Here is a 23871-nt window from a genome sequence, read left to right on the forward strand (position 1 = left end):
CTTAAAGATGGCGTAGCCGACGGACGTTTCGAATAGCACCAACATGGTGAGGCCGGGTCAGGGGGCTGCGCGGCCCGCCGCGGCTCTGTACCAACGAAAACACACCAAACTTTCGGCCCCCCAAGGCCTACAAGGCCGCAACAGGCCGCGCACAAATGCGCACGCCTTCTCGCGAAGAACCAGACCACGCTGTCCAAACGTTCCAAACTCGACAGTGTGCAGAACGCCGGAACGCGCTTCTCCTTCTCTAGGGCTTCTGGGGTATGACGTCACTTCCGACAGGTAACGGGACGTCGCTTCCGGTTTGTTCCCGCCGACCGGGTGGGAAGGGGGAGGAGGAAAAAAGGAGAAAGGAAGAAAATGTCGCGAGATTTCTTAGGGACCAAAGCGTGCTTTTAAGCGGTACGGAAACCTAAAGGGGAAAAACTTTGCTTTTTATTATTTTTAAAAATTCCTGTATGTGATATATTTTACCATGAGAGAAATGCGGAGTTGTTTCGTGCGTTTGCCCAAAGCATCTGAAATTTGGGAAATGCTAGCCCCTTAATTTTACTCGCTGGATGGCGCTGCCCTGCAGTGAGGTTCTCAGGATGACACCATGACTATCCCTGTACGTGCGTGCAGGGCGGGCGGTTCTTTTCTCTCTGGCCAAACTGGTTTTTAGCACAGATGTCTTTCATGTATATGAAGGCCTCTCCCATTTTTGCTGCAGTGATTCCTAGGGTAGACATTTAGGCTTTACGTCCTAGTCTTAGTGGAACTGGCTTTTCTGGGACTTTTCAGTTTGAATGACTGACTTAAATACCTCGATTATTCCACAAGCCTGACTTTCAATGGGAGCGAAGTTTCCTTCCTCACTTCCCAGGCCTTATATGCGGATTGTCTGTAAACATTAAGCTGCAACCCGCTGAAAGTTTTGAAATACTAAGTAACTTGATTTTTTTTCAAGCAGCTCTGAAACCTAGGATCTAGAGGAATGAAAATCCTGGACTGAATAACAGAAAAGATGAACATGGGGAAAAAAAAATCAAGGGGTGGGGGAATCTAGGGTACCGACCAGAGCATAGTTGATTATACCGGTAGGATTCAGCGTGGTCAGGGAGGCAAAAGAAACCAAAATGACTTCACTGGGAAAAGAAGGGTACGTGGGTGAATTGGAAGCCCTGCGTCTGTTTGTGGTATCATATCATTTAATAAGATACATCTTTTTTGGTCTAGTTTACTTTTTTTAAGATTTTTTTTTTTTTTTTTTAATTTGACAGACAGAGGTCACAAGTAGGCAGAGAGGCAGGCAGAGAGAGAGGAAGGGAAGCAGACTCCCCGCTGATCAGAGAGCCAGATGTGGGGCTCGATTCCAGGACCCTGGGATCATGACCTGGGCCGAAGGCAGAGGCTTTATTTAACCCACTGAGCCACCCAGATGCCCCAGATTTTGTTTTGTTTTGTTTTGTTTTTTAAAGTAATCTCTACACCCAACATGGGGCTCAAACTTACAACCCCAAGAATCAAAAGACGCATGCTCAACCGACTGAGCCATCCAGGTGCCCCTCTTCAAAAATTCTTAACCATTTAATGAATAAATGTTTGCAGGAAGTAAAATTCTTTTTCTTGCATCTAAAGCTTCCAACCTTTACTCAGAGAGAAATGAAACCACTTATTCACGGAGCACCCTCTTTACTGTGGCTTCTCCGAGAAGTTGTATTTGCACGTTGCCATTTATATAATCAGCTCAGTGCTGCTTTAGTGCGGGGTTCAGAGCTGACTCTGGATTTGGATTTGGATCTCGGCCAAATACAGTAATTGTCTGAAAATTCCCTGTTGCAAGAGAAAAATAAGAGATTTAATACTTGATTAAACAAAGTACTAGGTCAAGGGGAGATAGCACAAAGAAGTATAGGAGAACATGGGAGAGTATAGATAACCCAGAAGAAGGACTTAGAACTTCAGCAATGACTTAGCATGGTGAAATGACAAAGGTCATTTGGGTGTTGGGTTCTCTCCCCATCCTCTAGCCCCAACCCTGACCTAGCTAGAATATAAGCTCCATGAAATTTCACTGATGGATGCCCAGTACCAAGCTAGTATCTGGCTCATGTTAGGGACTCCTACATAAATACATAAATATGACTAGTGATGAGTGAATGAAAGACTGGAATGAATAATGGGTTTAAATTTCAAGGCACTAATACAGGCTCCCGGTACTTCTTGGGACCAACTGATATTAGCAAAAGATATCCTTTTGTTCTGAGACCTCCCAAGTGCCTTGCAATAAACGGAAGGAGATGCTTGGATCTTTCATGTCGTTAAAGTAGTAAACATCTTTTATGTAGTCAACAGATATGAGTATTTACTCTCTGTCAAACATTCTTAAAGGCAGTAAGGACATAAGAGTGAACAAAACATGGAAAAATCTCCACACTTCATGGAACTTATATTCTAGTGAGAGGAAACTAAATAAATAAATATCTAGTATAATAGAGAATACTAGGTGCTACAGAGAAAAAGAAAGCAGGATAGGGGAATAAGATATTCCTGGATGACCAGGAAATGCCTCATTGAGTTGACATTTGAATAAATGACTTTAGGGAGCCAGCTCTCACAATATCTGGAGGAAAATTATTTCAGGCAAAGAGAACAGTTTATTGAAAGACACCCAAGCAAGAGTGTGCCTGGTATGTTCTCAAAACAGTATGACCAATATGACCAGTATGATAGTCCTGACTAATAAATGACCCCATTTAAAATTAATGAATTAACATGTTTATCAATGTAACAATTAGTATTTGTTTTCAATGCTCGTCATATGATGTAATTCTCGCAACAAGTACTCTAATTATTACCCTCACTTGCCTTTTCAAAGGAGTTAAGAACCCATGATGACACAACCTCCTTCATGGTTTCCTTTAGGAATCCCCAGAGGCTGGGCCGTAGAGATTGTTTCTGTCATAGAATTGTTGAGCTGCTGCCTGTCCGCTCTGCATTCCGTTGCTCTGCTGTCTGCTAGTAACGCTTTCTGGTGACAGCTGCCACATCACTGAACACAGGTGCTGCCCACACCATGGCCCATTTTCTGTACGACACCACCTTTAAGGGTTCTTGTTCCTCTCCAAGTAGCAGGGAAGCAGCTTGGTGCTTCTTCACCTGTTCTTTTCTGAGACATATTTTTCGTTTTGCCAAAGTCCTCTCGTTTAAGAGACCGTGGGTACTTGGAGTACTCTTTCTAGAGGCAGTTAGGAAATGGGTTGGAAACAGGCTCAAATCTCAGGCCACCAATTCTAACAGCCATGCCTTCTTTCCTGCTCAATCTGGCTCATGCGACAAGATTCGGGATGATTTCCTTTCATGAGATTGTCATCTCTCCAGCCTGGCATTTTCTGAGGGTTTCCTGCCATCAGATCAGTACTTGAAGGAAAATATTTTCTTTTTTTAAAAGAATTTATTTTTAAGTAATCTCTACACCAAAAGTGGGGCTCAAACTCACAACCCTGAGATTAGGAGTCACATGCTCTATGGGCTGAGCCACGCAGGTGCCCCCTAAATGAAAATATTAATTCCCTTATTTGCCCTATGTACTATAGATCCTATGTAAGAGCATGTTTCAATGGAGTTCCTGACTATTTTAGTTAAAAAGTTTCTTGAATTAAAAAAAAAAAAAAGGGACGCCTGGGTGGCTCAGTGGGTTAAGCCGCTGCCTTCGGCTCAGGTCATGATCTCGGGGTCCTGGGATCAAGTCCCGCATCGGGCTCTCTGCTCAGCAGGGAGCCTGCTTCCCTCTCTCTCTCTGCCTGCCTCTCCATCTACTTGTGATTTCTCTCTGTCAAATAAATAAATAAAATCTTTAAAAAAAAAAATTCCAGAACATTGAGACATAACAGTTTGGATAGCCTTCAGAGAGGGTAGCCTACCTAGGGAACACAGAAGTGATCTGTGTTCTGGGAAGTTGTATCACCTAACTCTGAACAGCCCAAAAAAGTGTCCTCTCTGACCAGTTAATTACCGTTATGCTCTTTCATCATTTTCTTTTTTCTTTCTTTAACGATTTTATTTATTTATTTGACAGAGATCATAGGTAGGCAGAGAAGCAGGCAGGGGGTGGGGGAACAGTCACCCCACTGAGCGGAAAGCCTGATGTGAGTCTCCATCCCAGGACCCTGAGATCATGACCTGAGCCAAAGGCAGAGGCTCAACCCACTGAGACACGCAGGTGCCCCTCTTTCCTCATTTTCTTGTGAACTTGGACAAAATGAACAATCCTCTCTAAACTAATCAACTCTGGATTTCTGGTCAAAACTGAGTTTCTTACTTATAAGGCTAAGGTCCGGACCCTGAACGACATCCTGATACGGGCCTGAACAGACTGTTAGCTGGCCTCTAATCTTTGACATTAGTACCTCAAGTCTAACTTCAACATTCCTTGCCCACAATGAGCTCAATGTAGCTTTTCCAAAAATAAGACTTATGCATGTTTAAAAATTCTAAAATACTGAAAGTAACTCATTCATAGGATGCCTTGGTGGCTCATTTGGCTAAGCATCTGCCTTTGAGCCCCCATCGAGGTCCTGGCTGAGCAGAGTCTGCTTCTCCCTTTCCCTCTGCCCCTCCCCCTGCTCATGCTCTCTCTCTCTCTCTCTCAAAAAAAAAAAAAAAAAAAAAGCTCATTCATTTATATGTCTACTGCATTCTAGACCCTATACTTTATTCTGGTTAAAGATACAGAATACATAATCCCTGCCCTCAAGTTGCTGCTGATTTGTGGGGAAAGCAGACTAGTACAACACAATTACAACACAGCAAAAGTAAGGCAGAGTCCAAATCTCAGCTTCACCTCTTACTAAACAGATCTTTAGGTCCCTGGGTAAATGATTTAACTTCTTGGCACTTTTCTTGTGTGTAAAATAGGAGTAACATCTACCTCACAGAGTTATTGTGACTATTAAGCAAGATAATATCTTTGTTGACCTTATTTAAGTGTTCAGTAAATGACAACGATTACCATGTAATTAAATTAAATTAAGACTGTAATTCAGGGGCGCCTGGGTGGCTCAGTCGTTAAGCGACTGCCTTGCCAGTGTCCTGGGATCCAGCCCCGCTTCGAGCTCTCTGCTCAGCTGAAAGCCTGCTTCTTCCTCTCCCAGTCCCCCTGCTTGTGTTCTCTCTCTCTGTCTGTCTGTCTGTCTCTCTTTGTGTCTAATAAATAAATAAAATCTTAGAAAAAGAAAAGGACTGTAATTCAAATAGACCAGAGGAGGGAGAGATCAAAAAGGAAACTAAAGAAATGTGGAACAAAATTGACATGCAGGGGGGCTTTGGTGGCTCAGTGGGTTAAGCCTCTACCTTCGGCTCAGGTCATGATCCCAGGGTTCTGGGATGGAACCCCCACATTGGGGGGGTCTCTGCTCAGCAGAGAGCCTGTTTCCCCCCTCTCTCTGCCTGCCTCTCTACCTACTTGTGATCTCTGTCAAATAAATAAATAAATAAATTTTGTAAAAGAGTAAACATGCAGGGCGCCTGGGTAGCTCAGAGGGTTAAGCCGCTGCCTTCAGCTCAGGTCATGATCTCAGGGTCCTGGGATTGAGTCCCGCATGGGGCTGTCTGCTCAGCAGGGAGCCTGCTTCCCTCTCTCTCTGCCTGCCTCTCTGTCTACTTGTGATTTCTCTGTCAAATAAATAAATAAAATCTTAAAAAAAAAAAAAGAGTAAGCATGCATATCGCATCCTACAGATTGGAAATAAATACACACACACACGCACACACACACACGCCACTTGCCCCCCCAAGAAAACAAACAAAAAACAGAACACAACCAGATTTTAGTTGTAGATCCCTAGTTAAATGAAATCTTGCAGGGGCGCCTGGGTGGCTCAGTGGGTTGAGCCGCTGCCTTTGGCTCAGGTCATGATCTTGGGGTCCTGGGATCGAGTCCCGCATCGGGCTCTCTGCTCAGCGGGGAGCCTGCTTCCCTCTCTCTCTCTCTCTGCCTGCCTCTCTGCCTACTGTGATCTCGCTCTGTCAAATAAATAAATAAAATCTTTAAAAAAAAAATGAAATCTTGCAATTTAATGTAAATTATACTCTCAAACAAAAACAACTCCATCTCTCCCTTTTCCTATGTTAATACCTGCAGAAAGGGAAAAGCTCGATAGATGAGATATTCATGTGAAAAAACTGCTATTTTTTCCCCTTTATTAAATAACCTTGCGGGGTGCCTGGGTGGCTCAGGGGGTTAAGCCGCTGCCTTCGGCTCGGGTCATGATCTCAGGGTCCTGGGATTGAGTCCCACATCAGGCTCTCTGCTCAGCAGGGAGCCTGCTTCCCTCTCTCTCTCTCTCTCTGGCTGCCTCTCCATCTACTTGTGATTTCTCTCTGTCAAGTTAATAAATAAAATCTTAAAAAAATAAAAATAAATAACCTTGGTAACCAAATTAAATGAGCATTTTCCTTTTAATACATGTCTGGTTCTTTTGTTTCCTTTTGGTTTGTGATGAGCAAGTGTTTTAAATACTAGGCCCTTTAATAACTTCCTTGGCAAGTAAATTTTTTCCTAAATGACTTTCTCTTTTAGACTTCCTCAGCAGTTCTAGCGATTCCACTGGGAAGCCAGGTAGAGTTTACCTATCAGATCTCAACTGACTGCAGTGCCAGAGAAGGGTACCGTGTGGGCTATTTTTACCTGGATGTAATCTTCTTAGCTCCTCAGTTCACTCTCCTGTGTAATAGCACTTTTCTGTTTGATTCTCTTTCTAGTTTATGACCAGGTCTGGATGTAGTTCTGGTTTTGATTTGTGTACAATTGCTGGTGGCAGAAACATGGAATCTGGCATTTATTTATTTGTTTGTTTGTTTACGATATAACCATTTGTTCTAGGCCAGATGGCAGACAGACACAGGGAGTCTGGTCATTGTTGGGTAGCAGAAGTCAGAAAGTCTGATTTTTTTTTTAATTGAATACAGTTAATATACATGAGTATCTGTCTTTTAAAAAAATTTTTTGGGGGGTTATTTGTTGGTTTGTCTTTTTGTTTATTCTGTGAGTCATTATGAGCTTTAAATTTTCTATGTATCTGTAAATAGAAAACAACTCTTTGACATCTGGAACAGCCATAACCAGCTGGTAAATTTTATACTCTGTGTTTCCTTTCAGCCCTAGAATTGAAAGACTGTGGCTACTAGTTTTGTTTGTGCATAAATTAAGAAAATATTTTCCTTCACTGGAAGAGAAAGGTAGGGAGCCTTTGTAATGGTTCACTTATGTTTCTTTTTTTTTTTTTTAAAGATTTTATTTATTTACTCGACAGACAGATTACAAGTAGGCAGAGAGGCAGGCAGAGAGAGAGAGAGAGGAGGAAGCAGGCTCCCTGCTGAGCAGATAGCCCGACATGGGCCTCGGTCCCAGGACCCTGGGATCATGACCCGAGCCAAAGGCAGAGGCTTTAACCCACTGAACCACCCAGGTGCCCCTCATTTATATTTCTGTATCTGTGACTACCCACCTCTCTCTGAAAACTATTAAAAACTAATTGATCATAAAAATCTGTCATTTGTATGCAATCAGAAGGATTACCATCGAAGGGAAGAAAATGAATGCAATGAAAGAAAAAAACTGAAATTCTTTTCAAAGATCTATGGGAAGTAATTTGACTTTTCTCAAAGAGAGGTTTGGCCTGTGCTCTTGACTTCTGGGAGGTAATCTCTGTTTGAAAGAAGTGTCTTTGTTTAGGGTGGGGGTTGGTCATGTGACAACCATGTGACTAAGCTGGAGACTGAGTTCAACCCAGTGGACAATCAATCAATCAGTCATGCCTATGTAATGAAGCCTTAATAAAAACTCTGGACCTGAAAGGTCAAGGGAGCTTCCCTGGTTGGTGGAAGTCCCCGAATATTGTCAAACACAAACACTGGGACAGTGACAACATACTAACTCGATGGGAGAGGATGTTGGAAATTTTGGTTTGGAGCTCTCCTAGATTTTGCCTTATTGTGTTTCTTTCATTGGCTGATTTTGATATTTATCATTTCCTCATAATAAATAGTAACCATGAGGATCCCCTGGCTGACTCAGTCAGTGGAATTGGAATTCTTGATCTCAAGGGTTGTCAGTTTGAGCCCCACTTTGGGTGTGGATAAAAATTTAAAGTAAAAAATTGTAACCATGGGGGCACCTGGGTGGTTCAGTCGGTTGAATGTCTGCCTTCGGCTCAGGTCCTGATCTCAGGGTCCTGGAATTGGCCCCGCATCGGGCTCTCTGCTCAGCGAGGAGCCTGCTTTTCCCTCTCCTCCCTACTTGTGCTCTCTGTCACTATCTCTGTCTCTCTCTCAAATAAATAAAATCTTTTAGAAAAATTGTAACCATGGGGGTGCCTGGGTGTCTCAGTGGGTTAAAGCCTCTGCATTCAGCTCAGGTCATGATCTCAGAGTCCTGCTGAGCAGGAAGCCTGCTTCCTCTCTCTCTCTCTTTCTCTGCCTGCCTCTCTGCCTACTTGTGATCTCTGGCTGTCAAATAAATAAATAAAATCTTAAACAAAAATTGTAACCATGAGTACAACAGCTTTCAATAAATTCTTTGGGTCATTCTAGTACACTAACAAGCCTCAAGGTGATTTTGGGAACCCCTTAAAATTTGCATTTAGTGGGCGCCTGGGTGGCTCAGCAGGTTAAAGCCTCTGCCTTCAGCTCAGGTCATGATCCCAGGGTCCTGGGATCGAGCCCCGCATCGGGCTCTCTGCTTACCAGGGAGCCTGCTTCCTCCTCTCTCTCTGCCTACCTCTCTGACTACTTGTGATCTCTGTCAAATAAATAAATAAATAAAATCTTTAAAAAATATTTGCATTTAGTGTCAGAGTAAAAACAATCTTGTGGAGGACTGTGTGCTCCCTAAACATGACAGATGGCTGTAAACTTTGCCGTTTGGTTAACTCTAGGCATATAGATTTAGAGAAGAGACAAGAGGACTTTAAAATGACTCATTTGGGGGGCACCTGGGTGGCTAAGCTAGTTAAGCATCTGATATCAGTTCAGGTCATGATCTCAGGGTCTTGGGATCGAACCTCATGTCAGGCTCCCTGCTCTGTAGGGAGACTGCTTGTCCCTCTCCCACTGTCCTTCCCCTGCTCACGTTCTCTCTCTCACTCAAGTAAATAAATAAAATCTTTTTAAAAAATGATTCATTTGGTTTATATAACAGCTACATGAATGAGCCTGAATGTGTGATAGAATGGGAATCCAGAGAAGGACTTGATGTTTCTGACTTGTCTGAAGCTTCATGATCTCTGAAGAAATCTAAAACGTTCTAGAAGCAAGACTTTTTCTCTCTCCCTTTTTCAAAGGGAAATAGGAAAGCCTTATGGAAATATACAAATGAACTAAGCCAAGTTTTATGTATGGACAAAGCTTTATGTATGGACAAGATATTAATAAATCTTAAAGTTATGCCCCTAGTTTGGTCCATAGCCTGAAATATACAAATGAACTAAGCCAAGTTTTATGTATGGAACAAAGCTTTATGTATGGACAAGATATTAATAAATCTTAAAGTTATGCCCCTAGTTTGGTCCATCGCCTGACTTAAAAGTATTACAAAACACAATGCATAATGACACAGGGAGAAATCCAGTTATAAAATTCTTCCAAAATTCCTAGCTTGCCCAAGATTTACATAAGATTCTTCTATTGTGTGAAATATTTTCTGAGTAAACATGCAGTAAACTTTTGCCAATTTCCAAAAATATATAAAAATTAGATTATAACTTATCTAAAGTTTTTAAAAAAGATTTTATTTATAGATTTGTCAGAGAGAGAGAGAAAGAGAGAGAGCAAGCACACACAAGCAGGGAGCAACAGGCAGAAGGAGAAGCAGGCTCCCTAGCAAGGAGGGAGCCTGTCTCAAGGCTCCATCCCAGGACCCCTAGAACATGACCTGAGCAGAAGGCAGAGGCCTAACCCACTGAACCACCCAGGTGTCCCCACTTATCTAAAGTTTAACAGAACTCTTATTTAGATTGGCTTATAAATATTAATGCTTATATGACTTATGTTCATATCTTGTCTTCTCTGATAAATCCTTAAAAAATGAAAAATTTTAAAATTAAATTAAAAATAAGATCTTAAAATATTGTTCTTACATTCAAACCTCAAATTCAAAATAGTAAAACAGTTACACCTAAACTTTATTTGGAGTTTCCTAGATAGCAATGGATGAACCACAAAGAAGTTTACTTTCATCTGGTTAAAGGAGATGATGCTAATCATAATTAAATATGTTTGGCATTCTCCAGATACTTAATTTTTTCAGCATGAGTATGAAAGTTCTCTTGTTTCTCAAGCTCAAAATTACAAAGAACTGCTCAATAAAAGAAAAGTTCAGAGTTCCTGGGTGGCTCAGTTGGTAGAATATGTAACCTTTGATCTTGGGGTTGTAAGTTTAAGCCCCATGTTGGGTGTAGCGATTACTTAAAAATAAAAATCTTAAAAGAAAAAGAAAACTCAATTTCTATAAAGTAATTATATATGATCAAGATGTTACCGGTTATTGATAGATATATGTTTCAGTAACAGTGTACTTTTAAGTCAGCTAGAATACATTCATTTTCACATATAAAGTACATTAGTCTGCTAGTGTTGCTGTAGCAAATTACCACAAAGTTAGTGGCTTAAAACAGCACAGATTTTGTTATCTTATAGTTGTAGGTAAAAAATTGGCCTGGGGTGTCTGGGTGGCTCAGGCATTAAGTGACTGCCTTCGGCTCAAGTCATGATCCCAGGGTCCTGGAATCAAGCCCTGCATCGGGCTCCCTGCTCAGCAGAAAGCCTGCTTCTCCCTTTCCCCCTCCCCCTGCTTGTGTTCCCTCTCTCGCTGCGTCTCTCTCTGTCAAATAAGTTAAAAAAAAAAAAAAAAAAAGTCTCACTGGGCTAAAATCAGTGCGTCAGCAGGACAGCTAGAGCTTGGAGGCTCCAGGGGAGAATCTGTTTCTTTGCCTATTCCAGTTTCTGAAGGTTTCCCACATCATGGCCCTGCTTCAGCTGTCACATCTCCTTTTTGGACTCTGGCTATCTTGCCTTCCTCTTTTAATTCTAAGGACTCTTGTATAATATTTGGCCCATCTGAATAATTCAGGATAACTCTACCATCTCAAGAGTCTTAGTTGCATCTGCAAATTCCCTTTTGCCATGCATGGTAACATGTCCACGGATTCTAGAGACTAGAAATGGACATTTTGGGGGTGGGGGTGGGGGTTATACTGGCTACCACAGAGAAGCACCATAACTCAAAATACTAATTACTCTTTTAAAAGAGAAGAGTGATTTTATTTCTAAATAATATGGTAATTTAAGAAAACAGCCTTTTTTTTTTTCTTTTTTTAAAGGAATGCATTCTGAAGTATGTATGGATGAAAGGGCATGTCTGGGGTTGCCTTAAGAGAAATTCAGGAGAGAGAGAAGATGATAGAGAGGAAGGAAGTGTGCAAAATCTTGATGCTTTTTGAATATGGATGATGTATATTAGGGGATGAGAAAATGTGGCTGAAGGAGGTATCATTTGAGTGCTGCTGAGTGGACGGGACTGATCCAAGTGAAGGGAACTAGGTAGGGAATAGGATTATCTTCTAGTCAGAGAGCTCAATATTCCTCACATTTAAATTTTTTAAGAAAGATTTTTATTTATTTATTTGACTGAGAGATACACAGCAAGAGAGGAAACACAGCAGGGGGAGTGGGAGAGGGAGACGCAGGCCTCCTGCTGAGCAGGGAGCCCATGCGGGGCTCAATCCCAGGACCCTGGGATCATGACCTGAGCCGAAGGCAGATGCTTAACAATTGAGCCACCCAGGTGCCCCTTAAATTCTTTTTAAGATTTAAAAAAAAATTTTTTTTTAAAGAAATCTCTATACCCAATGTGGAGCTTGGGTTCACAGTCCCAAGTTCAAAGAGTTGTATGTTCTACCAACTGAGCCAGCTGGGCCCCCACAGTGTTCCTCGCCTTTCAAAATGTTTTATATTTTATGATGCTTTGACGTCTTGGGACCTTAAGGACCCAGCAAGGAACTGCTCCTTCCAGAGTTAGCAAATTCCTGGAGATCATCAAGGTCTTACCTGGGAAAAGGTCTTTGATATGGAAACCAATGAATCTTGAGTACACACCTCCTTTGGTCAGGTTCCTGCAGTTCAGGACCCTAACCTTCTGCCCTAAATCACTCCAGGGCCAGGTACTGGGCATCTGGGGACCACACCTATTGCCCAGAGCTCACAGAAGTCAAAGTATCCAATCCTAAACTGCTCAGCTTGCTTACCCTGCCTCACCCGTTCCTTCCTGAGAAAACCAAAAGAAAAGCTTTTGCATTCCCTCCTCCCGAAGCCCACTTGTCTGCCTCATGGTGGTTGCTGTTTGGTCTTCTGTGATGTGCTGTGTGCCTCCTGCTTCTAGGGATCCGTGAGTATAAAAACACTTGTTCCTTTATGACAGTTGCTGTGTCTCCATGTTTTACTGTACCTGATGAAAACAAGTCCCAAGCACAATTTAAAACAATCATGCCCTTCCTAAAATAAAACCAGCTGACAAGTTAGAGGAATACTCCAGAATGTAAGCTCACTAAGAGTAGAGGCTTTATGTGTTTTGCTCACTGCTTACAGTAGGAAACAACTATAAGAACAAACAGACCAACAAACCTATGCGGCATCTACACAGTAACTGGGTCAGGGGCTGCGGTGCATCTAAAATCTGTCCATGGAAAGAAGGTTAGTCGTGAGATGCAGTGGCAAAACATTTGGCAAAATTGTTGCCTGAGATTACTTGAGCAGCAGACTATGTGTCTACTGAGTCCTGGGGGAATAGAAAATAGAAACTTAATAGAGGTTATTTTTAACACTGTGTCCAAGATATTAAAAGAAAGAATTCCCTCATGGATTTGTAAAAAGAAATACAAGGAAATAAAATCTAAAATCTGGAGCCTTGCAGGTAAAAATTCTGACTGCTGCTACACCTCAATAATAAGAAATTAGTTAAGAAAGGCCCTGAGCTGGGGCACCTGGGTGGCTCAGTCAGTTAAGTGTCTGACTCTGGACTTTGGCTCAGGTCTTGATCTCAGGGTTGTGAGATGGAGCCCTGTGTCTGGCTCCGTGCTGGGCGTGGGTGTGGGGCCTGCTTAAGATTCTCTCCCTCTCCCTCCGCCCTCCCCTCCATGCATGCTCTCTCTCTTAAAACAAATCAAAACAAAACAAAAAACCCTATATTTTTTTAAAAAAGGGCTTTGAGTCTTTCCTCGTTCTTTTTCCCTTTTATTTTCTCTTCCTTCTTTTTTCTCTCACTAAATTATTCTATCTATCTAAAGTCATTAGATGAAGCTGGGAAACTAAGTGTCCGTATGGTATCATCTGGACAGAGGGTCAGAGAGTCAGAGCCTGCCTGGGTTAAAAAGGGTGTCCTGTGGAGGGGAGGCCTAGCAACGGGTGTCGGAACTTGGAGGGGGAGGAAGACATTTGTGTCCATGGTTGCCCAGTTCAGGGTATTAGAGCTTGAGTGGAGTGAGGACATGACTATGGGGTAGCGAGTTGTTGTGAGGTAGCAGAACCATCAGAGGTGTGCACCCAGCCCCAGAGAAAGAGACCTTTACCATATTCACCCAATGGGATTTCAGAATTGCTGTGACCCAGTGAGTGCTCTGTGTTCAATTCTTCCTTCTTCTGAATGAGTACGTTTTTCGGTTTTCCTGTCTTTATTGCATTACCAATGGATGTGGCTGTGTTTGGGTAGATTATTTGTCTTTTAATTTTTTTATGATTTTATTTATTTATTTGACAGAGATCACAAGTAGGCAGAGTGCCAGGCGGGGGTGGGGGGTGAAGCAGGCCCCCCGCTGAGCAGAGAGCCTGATGCAGGGCTCCAACCCAGGACCCTGGGATCATGACCTGAGCCAAAGGCAGAGGCTTTAACCCACTGAGCCACCCAGGTGCCCCAGATCATTTGTCTTTTTAGTTCATAGGTCACTAGACTGTGAAGAGCCACATCCAAGCCTGATGGAGAAAACTGGACATCACCTGGAGAGCTTGGACTTTGAACTGAATGTATTTACTGGGTGGAACTTTGGGCTGTCCTCTTTGGAGATGGAGAGTATTATCTATACAAAGGAAAAATAGTAAATGGGATATTTGGTGACAAAAAGAGCTGATTCTGCTGCAGGTTCACTAGCTGGTCACCAGTCTCTTTTCCTTTTGTTGAGTCACAAGAAAATATCATATCCCAGGCTCATTTGCTTGGGGCTATGTGTCTGGATTCTGGCCAAAGGGGTATGGGTCAAGTCCAGTTCCCTTTCTAGCTTGCCTTATTATTTCCCCTGACCTCTTGAATGCAGAGAAGATCCAATCCAGAACTCTAAGAAGACCCTGGAATAAGAACTGGTCAACTGTCATCCGTGGGTGAAATCCAGCCCACTACATTTTTTGTAAATAAAGGTTTATTGGGACACAGTGATGCCCAATTATTTATTTATTATCTATGGCTGCTTTCATGCCACAATGGCAGAATGGTGACAGTTTGTCCCACAAAACCTACAATATTTACTCTTTGTCTTTTTATAGAAAATGTTTGCATATACTTGCCTGAGATGGTCCCATGATAAGTTGATAGGAGACACAATCCTTGAATCAAAATAAGAAAGAATGCCTTCTAAACACCCAATTGGGGCTGTGATGTGAATAAAAAATAAAGCCTAATTTTGTTATGACATTGAAATCTTTCAGTTATTTGTTCGTAGCTAGTTACCTTATTACTAATATACAGTTTCCCCCATACTTAGATCAGTGCTTGGCTCATGGCAAAGTTGTTATTTGTCTACAAAAGTAGTATATTCATTGGATAACAAACAATCTAAATGTTAGCACCTCCCCAAAATAACTTAGAATTTAGAAGTCCCTGTAATGCCTCCTCAAGAAATAAGCATTGTTGGGGCACCTGGGTGGCTCAGTCAGTTGGTTCAGTGTCCGACTCTTGAGTTTAGCTCAGGTCATGATCTCAGGGTTATGCAATCGAGCCTCACATTGGGCTCAGTGCTGGATGTGCAAACTGCTTAACATTTTCTCTCTCTCCTCTGTTCCTCTCCATCTCTTATCTCTTCCTCTCCCTGTTCCTCCTCTCTTGAAAAAAAAAGGGCACCTGGGTGGCTCAGAGGGTTAAAGCCTCTGCCTTTGGCTCAGGTCATGATCCTGGGGTCCTGGGATCAAGCCCCACATTAGGCTCTCTGCTCCGTGGGGAGTCTGCTTCCTCCTCTCTCTCTGCCTACTTGTAGTCTCTGTCTGTCAGATAAATAAATAAAATCTTAAAAAAAAGAAATAACAATTGTTAAGAGTTTGATGTATAACTTTGTAAACTCTGTATGTATATGCTTTTATATATACAACATATATTGGGACACCTGGGTGGTTCAATCGGTTGAGTGTCTGCCTTCGGCTCAGGTCATGATCCTGGGATCAGGCTCCGTGGCAGGCTCCCTGCTCAGCAGGGAGTCTGCTTCTCCCTCTCCTTCTGCCCCTCTCCACCGTTTGTATGCTTTCTCTCTCTCAATCAAATAAATAAATAAATAAAATCTATTAAAAAACCCTCCAAAACAAAAAAACCCATAGATTTATATATTACATTTATATTTATATTTATAAATATGTATATAAATTTATAAATATAAATTACATGTTAATGGGGAGGGAGTGGAGTGATGGGGTAACTGGATGATGGACATCGGGGAGGATATATGTTGTAACAAGTGCTGGTTATTATATAAGACTGATGAATCATAGACCTGTACTCTGAAACAAATAATACATTAAATGTTAATTGAATTTAAATTAAAAATTTTTTAAAAATAAGAAAGGGGCAAGAACTGGGGACTTTCCATGAAACTAACAGATAAAGGTGATCACATACTTTATAATTCCATTTATATAACATTCTTGAAATGACAAAGATATAGAGATGGAAAACAAATTAGTGGTTCACAAGGGTTAGAGATGGGGTGGGGGTGACAACTACTATAAAGGAAGAGCATAAAGGTGATCTTTGTGGTGATGAAATAGTCTGTGTCTTCATCAGGGTGGTTTTTACATGAATTTATATATGTGATAAAATGTCATCACGCCATATACATATACTGTAACAATGTTAAGCTCCTGGGTTTGATAATCTTACTGCAGTTACATAAGATGTAGCCATTGGGGAAGGGGAATAAAGAGTATATGGAACCTCTCTATACTGTCTTTTCAATTTCCTGTGAATTTATAATTATTTCCAAATTAAAAGCTAAAAAAACCCAAAAGTTTGATGTACAAGATTGTAAACTCTGGGGGCGCCTGGGTGGCTCAGTGATTAAATGTCTGACTTCAGCTCAGGTCATGATCCCGGGGTCCTGGGATCAAGCCCCGTGTCAGGCTCCCAGCTCTGTGGGGAGTCTGCTTCTCCTTCTCCCACTCCCCCTGCTTGTGTTCCCTATCTCACTGTGTCTCTCTCTGTCAAATAATAAATAAAATCATTTTAAAAAGAAAAAAAATAAAAAGAAAAAAGAAAAAAGATGATAATATACATATTCTGAATGTATATGCTTTTATAAATATAATATACATATTTTATATGTATATTACTTCATACAATATATATAAAATATGTATATTATATATAAATAAATACTTATATATAAAACATACTTATATATGATATTTATATATTTGTATTATATATGATACATACAGAAATTATTCATAGTATATAAATATAATTACTTATAGTATATAAAATAACTTATTTATGACATAAATATAAATTATATGAATATATGTATATTATATAAATATAATTACTTATACTATATTTCAGATGACTTGGCATAGTGGGTTAAGATAATGGACTTTGGAGCCAAATTGCCCGGTTTCAAATTTTATCTTTTTGTCTATGGGCTCTTAGACAAGTTACTTACTTAAACTATACTCCATTTTGCTTATCTGCAAACAGTGTTATTATAGACTTATTTCTTAGGGTCATTGTGAATATTAAATAAAATAATTGATTCAGCTTAAGAAAGTGTCTTATGAATGGTGTTTGCTGTTGTTAGTAACAGTAATAGTAGTACTTTAGCAGCAGTTTTCTTTCCCCATAGAAACATAAATCATATAATTCCTCCTGCCTCCACTAAATACAGCTCACTTTTAAAACTAGGTAATTTAAAAAATGGGCATATTTATTCATATCAGATATGTCATTTGCAAATATCTTCTCCCATTAGGTAGGTTGCCTTTTAGTATTGTTGATTGTTTCCTTTGCTGTGCAGATTTTTTAAAAAGTGATTTCTACACCCAATGTGGGGCTCAAACGTAAAGTCCCAAGATTAAGAGTCACGTACTTTGTTGATTGAGCCAGTCAGGTGCCCCAAGAAGCTTTTGTAAAAAAAAACTTTATTTAGTTTGGAGTGGGGTGCAGAGGGAGAGGGGGAGAGAGACTCTCAAGCAGACTCCCGGCTAAGCACAGAGCCTGACATGGGGCTTGACCTCATGACCCTGAGATCATGACCTGAGCCAAAATCAAGAGTTGGACACTTAATGACTCAGCCACCCAGGTACCCCCTCCAAGAAGTTTTTTATTTTGATGCAGTCCCAAGTTTATTTTTTGGTTTTATTTCCCTTGCTTCAGGAGACATATGGAGGCAAGAAAAATGTTGCTATGGCCAATGTCAGAGAAATTACTGCCTGTGTTGTCTTTCAGGGTTTTTTTTTTTTAAAGATTTATTTATTTATTTGAGAGAGAGAGAGAGTGAGGAAAGGGCAGAAGAGGGAGAGAATCTCAAACAGATTTCTTGCTAAGCACAGAGCCTGACATGGGGCTAGATCTGGAGACCCTGAGATCATGACCTAAACCAAAATCAAGAGTTGGATGCTTAACTGACTGAGCCACCCAAATGGCCCTCTCTTCTAAGATTTTTATGGTTTCAGGTCTCACATTTAGGTCTTTAATCCATCTTTAATTTACTTTTGTGTTACAGTGTAAGTAAGTGGTCCCCTTTCATTCTTTTGCACGTAGCTGTCCAGTTTTCCCAACACCATTTCTTGAAGGAACTGTTTTCTTCCCATTATATATTTTTTCTCCTCCTTTGTCAAAGATCAATTAACCATATAATTTTGGGTTTATTTATGGGTTTTCTGTTCTGTTCCATTGATTTATGTTCTGTTTTTGCACCAGTACCATACTGTTTTGGTTACAACAGCTTTGTAACGTAACTTGATGTCTGGAACTGGGATACCTCCATTTTGTTTTTTAAAATTGCTTTGGCTGTTCAGGGCGTTTTGTGGTTCCAAACAAATTTTAAGATTGTTTGTTCTACTTCTGTGAAAAATGCTGTTGGTAGATTCATCTCATTTTATTTATTTATTTATTTTAATTTTTTAAAGATCTTATTTATTTAAAAAAAAGATCTTATTTATTTATTTGACAGAGAGAGACACAGTGAGAGTGAGCACACAAGCAGAGGGAGAGGGAGAAGCAGGCTCCTTGCCAAGCTGGGAGCCTGATGCAGGGCTCAATCCCAGGACCCTGGGATCATGACCTGAGCTAAAGGCAGACCCTTAATGATTGAGCCCCCCCAGGCACCCCTACTACTGTGTTTTTTAAGTGATAGTTTTGCTTTATCCCAAGATGTCTCCTTCTTGAATTAACTAATAATGAAAATATTAATATAATATTTCAAACTTTGTGGGATGAGGCTGAAGCTATGTTTAGAGTAAAATATTTACCTTTATTTTTTTTCCTCCTCCCCAAATATTTATTTCTAAAAACATATATATTTAGGGGTGCTGGGTGGCTAAGTCAGTTAAGCATCTGATTCTTGATTTTGGTTCATGTCTTGATCTTGGGGTAATGAGTTTGGGCCCCGTGTTGAGCTCTACTCAGGGTATGGAGCCTACTTAAAAAAATAATACGAAATAAAAATACATATGTTTTTTAGAGAAAAAGGTTAAAAATCAGATCTCAGTATTAATCTCAAAAAGCTAAAGAAAGCTAATTAAAAGCAAAAAAATCAGGAAAAAATGGCATACAAGCAGAAAAAATTAGCAATAAACCTGCAATATAGAGAATTAAGAAAGCAAAAGTGTTTTTTTTAGGTGACTAATAAAATTAATACACATCTTATAAGACTGTTGAAGAAAAAATAGAGAATGTACAAACAAGCAGTATCAGGAAATAAAAAGGGGGTATCATCCTACTGATTCTATAGATTTAAAATATTTATATGCTTTGTTCTATACTTGATATATAATAGCTTCAGAATAACAATACTAATATTATTATTAATATTAACTTCATTGAAAGTTTACACATTTTGTTCCTAGATTATCTCCTGTTGAAGATGTACAATCAGATTACTGTCTTTGAAATAATTCACTAGGGTGCTCTGGTGGCTCAGTCGGTTAAGTGTCTACCTTTAGCTCAGGTCATGATCTCAGGGTCTTTGGATCGAATACCCCAACAGGCTCATCAGGGAGTCTGCTTCTCCCTCTCCCTCTGCCCTTCCACCTTGCTCATGCTCTCTATCTCTTTCTCTCAAATAAATAAACAAAACCTTTAAAAGAAATGAAATAGACCATTGATTTTGTATATAATTTGGGATGAACTGGGTTTTTTGAAGAGGGGAAAAATAAGATATATTACTTTTTGTAATTAAAAGATTTTTTTTTTAAAGATTTTATTTATTTATTTGAAAGAGAGAAATCACAAGTAGATGGAGAGGCAGGCAGAGAGAGAGAGAGAGGGAAGCAGGCTCCCTGCCGAGCAGAGAGCCCGATGCGGGACTCGATCCCAGAACCCTGAGATCATGACCTGAGCCGAAGGCAGCGGCTTAACCCACTGAGCCACCCAGGCACCCTGTAATTAAAAGATTTTTTATGGATTTTATATATTTATGGAGAGAGAGAGGGAGACAGCGCACAAGAGACGGAGCAGCATACAGAGGGAGAAGCAGTCTCCATGCTGAGCAAGAAGCCCGATGTGGGACTCCATCCCAGGACCCTGGAATCATGACCTAAGCTGAAGGCAGATGCTTAACCACCTGAGCCACCCAGGTGTCCCAACATGTCCACTTCTCACTCCCTGAAATATGTGAATATGTTACCTTACATATAGGTAAATAAGATTTTGTAGGTGTGATTAAGGATCTTTTTTTTGTTTTTTAAAGGTCAAGCAAAGCTTTATTTCCTGTGATTAAGGATCTTGAGATAAGGTGGTTATCCTGAATAACCTAGATAGTTCAGTGTCATCACAAGGGTTTTTAGAGAAGGGAGACAGAAGGGTCAGAGTCAGAGAAGCAGATGTGGCCACAGCAGAAGGTGAGGAGGAGAGGGAGAGGGAAGTGAGTAGGGGTGAGAAGGTAGTTGCTAAATATCCATCAGGCCTTGGAGATGAAGGAAGGGGTCATAAACCAAAAAACGCAGGTGGCCTCCAGAAACTAAAAGAGGTAATAAAAGGAATTCTCCCCTCAAGCCTCCAGAAAGAATGTAGCACTGCAACACCTTGACTTCTGATTTCCAGAGCTGTAAAATGATAAACTGTGTTCTTGTAAGCCATGAAGTTTGTGGAAATTTGTTATAGCAGCAGTAGGGCACAAAAACACTAATTTTATTAAATGTCAGTGCTTGAATAACATTTAAAAAATATTCTATATAAAGAAATGCAGCTATTTATTCTCCATAAGATGGCTATCTCCAAGGGGCGCCTGGGTGGCTCAGTGGGTTAAGCCGCTGCCTTCGGCTCGGGTCATGATCTCAGGGTCCTGGGATCGAGTCCCGCGTCGGGCTCTCTACTCAGCAGGGAGCCTGCTTCCCTATCTCTCTCTCTCTGCCTGCCTCTCCATCTACTTGTAATTTCTCTCTGTCAAATTAATAAAATAAAATCTTTAAAAAAAAAAAAAAAAAGATGGCTATCTCCAGGAAAAGTACATAAAAGATTGAGTTAAAAGCTGATTTAGCCACTTTAAATAAAAGGAGCACTGTTTCTAAGTGATAGAACAAATGGCAGGCCAATAATCATTAGACATGTAGCAGATATTTTCTCAAAAAAATGAACAAATAAGTCTAACAAAACAATTGCCAGTATTTGTTGTAAATGACAAAAATCTGAGGTTTTATGCAATAATTACCATTTCGGGAAACTCATATTCATCATTGTGAATTCGACAGTGATGAATAAAAGTTTTTTTCTGATAAGTCTAAAAATAATGAATATTATTGAAGATATTTTGTGATGAGTCTGTGAAAATAATATGATTGTTAAATATTTTATAATGAAATGTGTCAACATTTAGGAGGTCTACAAAACTCAGTGAATCAATGTTTCTTATTTATTTATTTTAAAACTTACTTACTTATTTATTTAAAGGTTTATTTATTTATTTATTTGACAGACAGAGATCACAAGTAGGCAGAGAGGCAGGCAGAAAGAGATTGAGAAGCAGGCTCTCTGCCGAGCAGAGAGCCCGATGTGGGGCTCGATCCCAGGACCCTGGGATCATGACCTGAGCGGAAGGCAGAGGCTTTAACCCACTGAGCCACCCAGGCGCCCCTATTTATTTATTTTTAAAAAGATTTTATTTATTTATTTGACACAGACAGAGAGAGAGTAAGAGAAGGAACACAAGCAGGGGGAGTGGGAGAGGGAGAAGCAGGCTTCCCACTGAGTAGGAAGCCTGATGCCGGGCTGGATCTCAGGACCCTGGGATCATGACCTGAGCTGAAGGCAGACGCTTAGTGACTGAGCCACCCAGGATCCCCTTAAATTTTTATTTTTTTAAATTTTATTTATTTGTCGGAGAAAGTGAGAGAGAACACAAGCAGGCAGGGCAGCAGGCAGAGGGAAAAGCAGACTCCCCACTGAGCAGGGAGCCGGATGGGGGGCTCAGTCCCAGGACTCTGGGATCATGACCTGAGCCAAAGGCAGGTGCTTAAACGACTCGGGCGTTTAAGCCACTTGGGCACCCTGCAATAAAATATTTTAAAATTAAGATATGTACATTGTTTTTAAGATACAATACTACTGTACTCATAATAGACTACTAGTGTAAACAATTTTTTTTTAGTGTAAACAATTTTTACATGCACTGGAAAACTAAATAATTTATTTGATTAGCTTTATTGTGATAGTCACTTTATTGCAGTGATCTGGAATAAAACCTGCAATATTTCTGAGGTGCGCCTGTAATCTACTTCCTGTCTGTAGATTTGCCTATTTTGGACATACCATATAAATAGAACCATAATTTGTGGCTGTTTCCCTTAACTTAGCATAATATTTTCAAGGGTCTTCCACATTGTATGAGTAGTTCATTGTTACTGCTTAATAATATTCCATTTTATGTATATTCTGCTTTTGTTTATCCATAAGTTAGTTGACATTTGGATTGTTTCCACTTTTTTGCTATCATGGATAATGCTGCTGTGAATATTTGTGTACATGTTTTCTACGGATGTATTTTATCCATTATCTTGATATATATCTATCAGAATTGCTGGGTCATGGTTACTTTAACACTGTGAGGAATTGCCAGAATATTTTCCAAAGCCTTTGATTTTTTTTTTTTAACTTTTAGAATCTGTTTATTTTCTGTTAACCTTTTATTCCCTTTGTTTGCTGTGAAAGAGCACTTAAGACCACTGTTGGTGGGGCACCAGGGTGGCTCAGTGGGTTAAGCCTCTGCCTTCGGCTCAGGTCATGATCTCAGGGTCCTGGGATGGAGCCCTGCCTCCAGCCCTGCATCCAGCCCTGCATTGGGCTCTCTGCTCAGCAGGGAGCCTGCTTCCCCGCCTCTCTGCCTGCTTGTGATCTCTGTCTGTCAAATAAATAAATAAAATCTTAAAAAAAAAAAAAAAAAAAAAAGACTACTCAGTGGTTGTTCCTACCCATCCAGTGGCCGGAGCAGTGGGAGCTGCGGACCAGTCTTCAGTGGCTGGCTGAGGTCTCCAGTCCCCGGGAGGGAGCTGCTGACTAGGCACGGAGGGCCCCTGCTCGCTTTCAGACCAGTCTGCGGTCTCAGGCAGAGTAGCAGTGAATCCAGGAGCTGGAGCAGTCCATTCACCCTGAAATTCTTCCTTGGTCATAGTCGTTTCAGCAGGCCCGCTTATCCTTTTCAATCTCCTCGGGCACAGACTCCCACGGGTGTTCATGGGAAATGGTGCCACGCATGCGCAGAACTTCCCAGTCTTTATCTACGGCACAAGACGCACTGAGTGAGCTCCCTTGTTGCAAGGGATGGCAATGTCCTTATAGCTCAGGGGAGAGTCCATGTGACAGAGTGGTGGTAGGAAGATTGACATTAGATGCCTCTGAGAGAGGCTGGTGATCAGCCCTGGGATCAGTAACCACTCGAAGTCTGGGCTTCCAGAAGGCTGCCTGGATCTGGTTAGTGAAGCTTCCAGCTATAGGAGTGGTTCCAGCAGCAGCAGCAGCAGCAGCAGCAGCAAACAAGCATAGCTCAAAGGCTAGTGTTCTTGGATGATATTGATGAAGTTCTAGAACCTAGGTGAGGTTTGGTGAGATGAAGGGGGGGGTGCAAGGCGCCAGCTTTTGTTTTGTCCTCAGCCAGCCTCCTGCTCCCTCATCAATATGATCCTGACATCAGCTGACTTTTCAATGGCAACAATGGCAAGAGCTGCCAGCAGAAGCTCCTCCCAGGTTCTCTTCAGGTGTATATGTAGATACCATCATTTTTCCTTTTGTAGATGTCTGTTGCATTTGGAAGTCAAGGTTGGTTGCCCCTAAGTGGGTTTCTGCTGTAAAAAATTTGAGGACATTCTCCTCCTTCATTTGTAGGACATCAATGTCTCTGGACATTGTGAGAATTTCCGTTTAAGTTATGATGG

The 23871-nt window shown here is 40.9% G+C and overlaps 1 protein-coding gene and 1 pseudogene across 3 annotated transcripts in view; both read right to left on the minus strand.

Annotated features, from left to right (window-relative positions):
- The window catches only part of NOP58 (NOP58 ribonucleoprotein), a 30515-nt gene extending 30240 nt beyond the window's left edge, over window positions 1-275 (minus strand). Inside the window, exon 1 of one of the 2 annotated variants that reach the window (XM_082688901.1) lies at window positions 1-275. In XM_082688901.1, the coding sequence (XP_082545027.1) occupies window positions 1-45 (45 nt within the window). In that variant the 5' untranslated portion in view covers window positions 46-275. The other variant, XM_082688902.1, reaches the window with a different exon arrangement.
- The window catches only part of LOC309843996 (small ribosomal subunit protein uS2B pseudogene), a 25491-nt pseudogene continuing 1889 nt past the window's right edge, over window positions 270-23871 (minus strand). Inside the window, exons 2-3 of the transcript in view lie at window positions 22912-23527; window positions 270-296 (exon numbers count right to left, since the gene is read on the minus strand). The product of the transcript in view is annotated as a small ribosomal subunit protein uS2B pseudogene (transcript). The remainder of the gene's footprint in view (window positions 297-22911; window positions 23528-23871) is intronic.

This window comes from Mustela nivalis (assembly GCF_964662115.1).
Source record: "Mustela nivalis genome assembly, chromosome: 11".
Classification (NCBI taxonomy): Eukaryota; Metazoa; Chordata; class Mammalia; order Carnivora; family Mustelidae; genus Mustela; species Mustela nivalis.